The following is an 8,124-nucleotide window of genomic DNA, read 5'->3' as shown; positions in this document are numbered from 1 at the left end:
ATGTGGGTTTCTTAATCTTCATGCAAACCAATTTTGGAAAAACACATGGCTTTAATCGAGGAATATGACGTGTCATCATATCTTTAATACTAGTTCAAGAATAGCCCCTGAAATAATTCAAAGATCATAGGTTAGGTATCATTCCAAAGTTGTACTCAAACATCACATTATAAAGGAAGTAGTCTTAGCAAAAAATCACGTCTAAGACGATTCTTGATTAGATTATATATACACTAGTCTCTTCGGAAGGTAAGAGACTAAGCGAGTGTACTGCACAAATATACTCGTTACCTCGCTTTTTTACTCGTTTTCAAAATATCGAATATTAATTTAATCGTCGAAATATATTTTGATAAACAAAAATTTTATATTTATAACAGCCCAACATATAATATTTTAAATATATACCGAGCAACATCAATAATCAAATTAATAATAAATGAATTAAAGATCAAACTTTAAGTAATAAAGTTAAGATGACAAATATTAAATGCAAAATACATGATATTTTAATTATGAAGGTGTAGAATGATGATAGTGAGATGGAGACACATGGGTTTCGGCGATAAATATTTATCGCCAAAAATATCCTCGTCTGAGAAAAACTTCGCCATTAATCGCTGGGTGTAGTCAACCTCATATTTGCTAGACTTTTTCAATGAGCTCGTCGGTATTCATATCTCTAGACAAAGAAGAAAACAAAGTCCACCAATTCAGGAGGACAAGTTATGCAGCAATAATGGTTGCTGGCTACAAGTTATGTAGCTTGTGCATGCAAGCTACATAAAGAACATAAACTTCCAGCAAGAAATGAAGTTATTTTGGAAAAAATTGTTAATAGGATTCCAGCATGTAGTTACGGTTCTGGCTCAACTTTTAAGGTTTTGTATGCATGTAATGTGGCACAGACCTGCATGCAGCATTGTTTTAACTTGGAACAAAAGGAGCCCAAATCAAGCATCTAGTTGACATAGAACCAGAACGTGCATTTTATATTCAAATTTAAGTAACAAGGATTAGTAAGACTAATTCATTTGCATCCAGGCGTGATGATCGTTATATAAAGTGATATGTATTACAGATATGCAAAAGCATTTTTGTGGCCCTGTGTTTCACAGGACAGACAACGTGGTTAATATTTTAGCAGTACCTTATTTAAACTTCAAAGTTAATACTTTTTGATATTATTCTTTTTGGTAGTTTTCGCTTTTGATTACTCAGATTTTAATTCGTCAGCTTGAAATTAATTTTTGTGATTCAAGCTAACAAGGAAGATCTGAAAAAGAAGTCAGGAAACAGAGTTCTGTTTTAACTCTGAAGAAAGATAACAGGTTGCCACAAATGAGTAGGAGGCCCCTCCATCAAACCCAAAAGGGAACATATTAAATAATCAAAGAATAGAGCGTAAAATTCAGATTACCACAACAACCAACAAGGAAAAGAAATTAATGGGCTGAAACGCAGCTGAATATTTCCCCAACCCACCAAAGACCAACAAGGAACGCACCTTCAGTCCCACAAAAGCGATTGCAGGGCCAAACGCATACCTCGATATTATCGATCCCAGATCAAATGAACCACACTCACTAGCTTCCTGTCGATTCTTCACAGCTTCCAACGAAAACAATATCAACGGCTGGATAATCAGAAAGCGAAACTGAGAACACGAATCTAATGAAGAAATTCGTAATGAAAGCAGAAACCCAAGTTTACTGCTGCAGGAGAAGGAGAGAGAGAGAGAGAGAGAGAGCTCACCTCGTCGTCCGCGTCCAGGGAGAAATCGCAAGGCAATCTAGGGTTTCGGAGTAGAGAATAACAAAGTCTCCAAACGATCCCAATTTGGCAAGCTACGGTTTCGAAGATTCGCGTCCAGAGAGAAAATGCCTTCCAAGCTTGCAATTAAAACCCCTAAAATGCCGGGAAATGGGAAAGATGGCCCTTCAGCTTCGGTAATAAACGGGTTTTACGGGTCTAGATCCGATGCAACTAATCTTATTTGTAATATAAATGGATTCGGATTCTATGAATTTGGGCCAAGTTAAATTTCGGCCATGCACGCCCCACTTACAACAGGCTGAATTACAAAACCAGTTTGGTTTTGTGGTTGAAGATGCTAAACAATTAAGCATTACATTAGCAAGTGAACAATACAGGCGTAACAATAATAAATACGTTATGAAAATTTTTATAAGAAAAAATAAAATTATACATAAATTATATATGATAAGATTCCATATTAAGAAATAAAAGGTACAAAGACAGACCAAATCAAATAGATGTAGGATGAGTGAATAAAATGTAAAAAAAAAAAATCGTAACAGAAAGGACAAACCCTCCCAAATGCCAAATAAAATTGAAAGTTTAAACATAACTTGACTTTTGAGATTTAAACATTGATTTGTAAGTGAAGGTAAGATAATTTCTTAATATGGATTTAGAAGATCCTATTTAATTTCGTTCAAAATCAGAGACTAGTATATACAAATCAGGAAACTTCGGGGAGTGGTTATAAAGCAGAGGCAGGATATATAATTTGTTGGTTGTTGGCAGTGCTCTCCGAGATGTGGTGCGGTTGGTTTCTTCACAGGGAATATCAGAAGCAGTTGTCTAATCCTTCTTCTTCATCACCAATAATCTCCACAGGAACATAGTCCATTCCTGAAATGGTGGAACCTTCTGTTGTCTCTTACTACTATCTCCCTGCCAACAACCTTTGACACCAGTCTGATTGCATTGTGACAATCTCCACAAATGCGCAGATTCTTGCAAATCCTCAGTGTTACACCTTCCTTGGTCTTCAACAAGCCAAATGAAACTGCAAGCCTCTCACTGTGCCCTCTTAAACTTTCTATCTTCTCCTCTTCTTTCAGTTCATAAAGCACTAGACCTGTATCAGGTACATATCCAATTCGGCTTATCTTCTCCTCCAGGTTTTTCCACATCTCCTGAATGTGTTCGGATTCGGGAAGCAACTTATCACCAGCAGCAAAGTTGTATACTTTGCCTCCAAGATCAATCCAGCTACAACCGGCTTCCTTTTTTAGACATAGGTCCTTCATTTTACCCCTAACCCTTCTCACGGCGTCCCAGTTCCTGGATCCAGCAAATAAATTTGAGACTGATACATAATTTTCGGCTTTATCTGGCCCCAATTCTAACAACTTCTCGGCAAGTTCTTCTCCTAAATCCATCTCACCATAGATTCTACAGGAACTAAGCAATGAGCTCCATATTCCAACATCAGGCTCCACTGGCATATCACGTACAATCTTCAAAGCTTGAGTGAATTGCCCCGCACGACCAAGCATGTCCACGACACACGCATGATGCTCCAGTTTTGGCTCTATCCCATGCAATGGCTGCATTTGGTTGAAATAATGCAGGCCCTCTTCAATTAAACCAGCATGGCTACATGCCATTAAAATACCAATCAATGTGAACCTGTCAGGCTTCAATCCTAATATTTGCATTGTCTCAAATAGCTCTGCAGCTTCTCTTCCTTGTCCATGAATTCCATATCCTGCAATAAGAACTGTCCATGATGCCACATCCTTCTCCTTTAATTGGTCAAAAACCTTCCGAGATAGTTCAATTGATCCACTTTTTGCGTACATATCTATGATTGAAGAACTAACAAATTTGTCTTCAGTATGGTGAGCTTTCAATGCAAAGCAATGGATTTCTTTCCCCAGCCGCAATGCTGATAACCGTGAACAGGCTCCAAACACGCTCGTTAACGTAATTTCATAGGGTTGAACCCCATGATTAACCATTTCACGAAAGAGATTTAGAGCTTCATTCGGGAGTCCATTCTGAGAGTAACCAGCAATCATTGCGTTCCAAGATACTAAGTTTTTGTCTTCCATCCTATCAAATAAAACCTGTGCAGCCAACGGTTTCCCACAACGAATATAAAGTGACAGAAGCGAAATACTAATAAATGAATCAGCCTCTAAACCATTACGAACCACATATCCATGGATCTCTCGTCCATACCGTGGGGAGTTTAGGCTGGCAAAAGCCAAAATAAGGCTGCCAATGGTGAATCGATCAGGATTTAGCCCTGAATCTTTCATTTGACGGTACAAGTCCAAGGCCCTTGATGGATCTCCATTTTGTGCATGGCCAGCAACAAGTGCATTCCAAGAACACACAGTCTTATTCTCTGTGAAATAAAGGACATTTTCAGCTGAACTCAGTGACCCACATTTTGCATAGGCTGCAACGAAAGCATTCCACACCAGTATGTCATATCGAGACCCATTTCTAAGCGAGAAGCCATGAAGTTCCTTCAGGCTCAACAGTGCCGACTTGTCTAAACAACCTAGCAATACACTTAATATAGTTACATCATTAGCCTTTGTTTTCATAGTGCCCATTTGCATATTTCGCAAAAGGTGCAAGGCTGTTTCGAGGTCTCCTTCCCTAGAATATCCCCCAATTATTGAATTCCACGAAACAACACTTCTATTATCATTTTTATCAAAAAGGAGTTGGGCATCAGTTAAGAACCCACACTTTGAATACATGTCAATTAAAGCATTGCTAACCATTAGTTCCTGGTTCAGCCCCAGCTTTACAGCCAAGCCATGAATCATCATACCCATTTCTACATCTCCTTCCCCCGCACATACCGGTAATACGGTCACCAGTGTAGCAACATCCGGAATCAAGCCTTCCGCGCTTACCACCATCTTCCTAAAAAAATCAAGGCTTTCTTGGAAGAACCCATTTTCAGAAAACCCAAGAAGAATCGAGTTCCAAGAAACCAAGTTCCTCTGGGGCATATATTCAAACATCTTAACGGCATCCTCAACAATCCCACATTTTGAATACATCGCGATCAACGCATTACCTACAAACACATCCAAGACCAACTCCAACTTCGTTGCCATTCCATGAACGGCGCGTCCGAGTCCCAGATCGAAAATCCCAGCGCACGCCTTAATAACACAAGGCAGAGTAAAATTGTCCGGTTTATGTTCCGTCGTAGTTATCAGCCGGCTGAATAAGGAAATCGCATCAACCCAGAGCTCATTTCTAGTGTACCCACTAACCAATGCGTTCCACTGAAACAAGTTCTTCCTCTCCAGTCGATCAAACGAGATACGGGACTGCGAAGGAGACCCGCACATGGAGTACATTGTAATGATTCGGGTATTCAGAACAAGGTCGTCCCTGAACTGGGTCGAAGCAGAGACCATCTGATGGGCTTTCCGGCCAATCTCAACGTCTTTGAGGTGGCCACAGGCCTGCAACAACACGCCCATTGCCTCCTTTCTATAAGCGGAATCAAAAGACACACTGTCGAAGTCTCGCTGTAATAGTGCCAACGCCTCACTGAGGTTCTCCGAATCGCAGAGCTCGTTTATCCGTTCGAGTAAGGAAAGTTGATGAGTTGCAGATTTGGTGAGAGTGAGAGAGTTTCTTCGCCATGTTTGGGTAGAGGAAGAAGGCGATGCTTGCGCACTGCGAATTGAAGGGAGGGTATTTTCGCCGTTCGATATCTGGGTGGCTCCATAGAATGGAGGGTAGCGGAGGCATGAGAGTGGCTGCGGCACGGCCACAGCCACCAGAGCCGCCATGCTGCTGTAGCTTGGGAAGATATGGAGGCAACCAGAGATATGTGGAGTTTCAACGAACAATTGGACTTTCACTTCACTGAATAAGCAAATTACTTGTATAAAACAAATTTGTAGTACAGCATGTAGACACGATCAAATGAAGAATTTTGGGAAGAAGAGAAGGTGAGGGAACTCCAAATGAGTAGGGTAGTAGCTGCTGTTGCTTAGAAATGTTCATCTGATATCTTTTACATGCCTCTGTCCATCCGACACCACTCCAATGTTGTTAATTTTCATAAGATATTTAGAGTTATATTTATATTTTAATATACTCTACTATATATTATATTAATACAAATAGACAATACTCTCTTTCTTTTAATTTTACTTTGTTTATATTTTTGCCGTTCGATAATAATTTATATTCTCAAATAAAAGAAGCCAACTAATACTCTTTTAATTTGTATTCTAAAATAATAAAAAAAATTAAATTTCACTCAAAATGTTTTCTTGGGACTTAAGATCATCATTTCTATTGAGCATAAAAGTTCTCCTATTTTATCTCTTTTTGGAGACTCTTTTTAATTAAAAATAAATGCTACAAATTAAATACATTTAAAGTTGAGTTAAAAAAAGAGATTAAGCATCTAAAATTGAGTTCAAGGATATATTTGAACAATATGTATGTTAAATTTAGAACTCGAAATTCAAAACTTTACTCCCCACATTGTTATGGTAATACAAATTGTAAAAAGTGTATTACACTTGTATTAGTTAAGTAGAGTTTATTACAATAGTAAAAATTTATCTAGAGTTGATATGGATGAAAAAATTTATTCAATAAATTAATTTCTCACAAAATAAATATGAACTATTTTGTGATAGTTGTTATATGTATTTTCTGTGTCACCCCACATAGGCTAGATTCAGTCCGATGGATCGGCCCAATCACTCAAAGACGAGAAGACCCAGACGACCTCGCCAAGGAAAGTTTAGCCACCATCAAAATCTAAAACTCGTAAAGCGAGCTTTTGAGAAGCTCCCAGCAATCGGCTAACAAGCTCCTGGCAGGATCCTTCAATTCGCTGAACCAGCCAGGTTGCTAGCCCAAAACCCCCAACTTGCATAAGTGGCAAAGCTGCTTATGAGTCAGAGGTAGGTTCTAATTACTTTACCTGCAACAGCTCATGTTTCTCGTAATGGGGATCCCATTTCTAATTTTATGTAAACGATAAGGACAGTTTGTCTCCCATTATGCAGTCTTTATATTTCTATATATTATCTAAATTATAAAGACCCCTCAGTATAAATAAAGGGTCAGGAGAACAAAAGAAAAGAGGAGAATAATTAGATATCGCCGTTTTGAAGGAATAATCAGAAAGCGGTCGTAGAATAAGTATTGTTCTGTTCGAACCATATAAAAATTTTGGTATCGGTTCACGTTCGAGATCTTTGTTTTCCTCTTCTTGACATCTTGAACTTACTCACCGCGGCCAAAAAAATAAATTGGGATTGGCTGAAATTGAACTCCGACAATAGTTATAGTGACATTCACCTTGATAAGATTTTTACTTTTCACTTTAAATCCAAATATATTGAGGTAAGATATGATTGGATTAAGAATGTGTAAGAGATAAAATGGTTACAGCTTGCTTGAAAAGATACATTACATACAATGCTTGACAAAGTGCGCGCGTACTGCAGAATCAAAGTTACATTAATTAGCTTGGAAAGATACAAACGATTCTTGACAAGTGAAGAATCAAAGATGCTAATTAATCACAGGACAGCCAGCCGTACTTTGGACGGTGCATGGGGTGCAGAATCAAAATGCTAATTATTATTATTATTATTAATCACAGCATTTTCCTTAATTCCTTTATTTCTCTTTTTCTGAAACTTTAATTCAACTCCTTCCATTGATGTTAACTTACTGAAAAAGTTTTTCTTGAGATGTGTTTGCTGTTTGTCTATGCATCTCCCCTTTATGTGTTCGCTAATGGGGAAATCTTTGAAAAATTCTCTCTCTCCTCCATCCATTTTTAAATATATATATATATATATGTGTGTGTGTCTGATCACTTTAATAGACATGAAGACAAGTTTAATTAATTAATTTTGCCCCGAATCCCACTATTTTGTCGCTTCTTGATCACTTTTGCCAAAGGTTGGGTTTTTTTTTTTTTTGTTATTTGTAATCTTTTTTTTCTAAATAAGAATTATTTTGGAAATAAAAAAAAAATTACAATATTATGCTAAAACATATAACAAACATTACAAAGAAAACAAAAAAAAAAAAAAAAAAAAAAACAAAGAAAGGCTAAATTAACAAAATAACTATATACAATAATAATATACAAGGAAGTCTTCCAAGTAGCTGTCCTTTAAAAAGAACTTTCAATCTACATTATCAAATCTCTCTAAGTGCATGAAAAATACTTGGGGAAGACACAAAAAAACCTTACAATCCGTTAATTTAATAAATATCCCTAAGTATTAATTAAGATGGTGCATTCACACAAATGTTAACAATATTGGTGATAAAAACACCCAACCACCC

The 8,124-nt window shown here is 37.4% G+C and overlaps 1 protein-coding gene across 1 annotated transcript; it reads right to left on the bottom strand.

Annotated features, from left to right (window-relative positions):
• Positions 1 to 2,315: 2,315 nt before the first annotated feature.
• Positions 2,316 to 5,829, bottom strand: LOC127792867 (pentatricopeptide repeat-containing protein At1g18485). The gene has a single exon (XM_052323486.1). It carries the CDS (start codon positions 5,583 to 5,585, stop codon positions 2,625 to 2,627), a length of 2,961 nt encoding a protein of 986 aa, XP_052179446.1. The 5' UTR covers positions 5,586 to 5,829; the 3' UTR covers positions 2,316 to 2,624.
• Between the last annotated feature and the right edge of the window lie 2,295 nt (positions 5,830 to 8,124).

Source organism: Diospyros lotus, unplaced genomic scaffold (assembly GCF_014633365.1).
Source record: "Diospyros lotus cultivar Yz01 unplaced genomic scaffold, ASM1463336v1 superscaf1, whole genome shotgun sequence".
In the NCBI taxonomy this organism is placed as follows: Eukaryota; Viridiplantae; Streptophyta; class Magnoliopsida; order Ericales; family Ebenaceae; genus Diospyros; species Diospyros lotus.
This window is presented reverse-complemented; position numbering and strand designations above follow the sequence as displayed.

Excerpts from the sequence above, each read along its gene's own strand:
- LOC127792867 (XM_052323486.1), bottom strand. The coding sequence starts at position 5,585 with ATGGCGGCTCTGGTGGCTGTGGCCGTGCCGCAGCCACTCTCATGCCTC.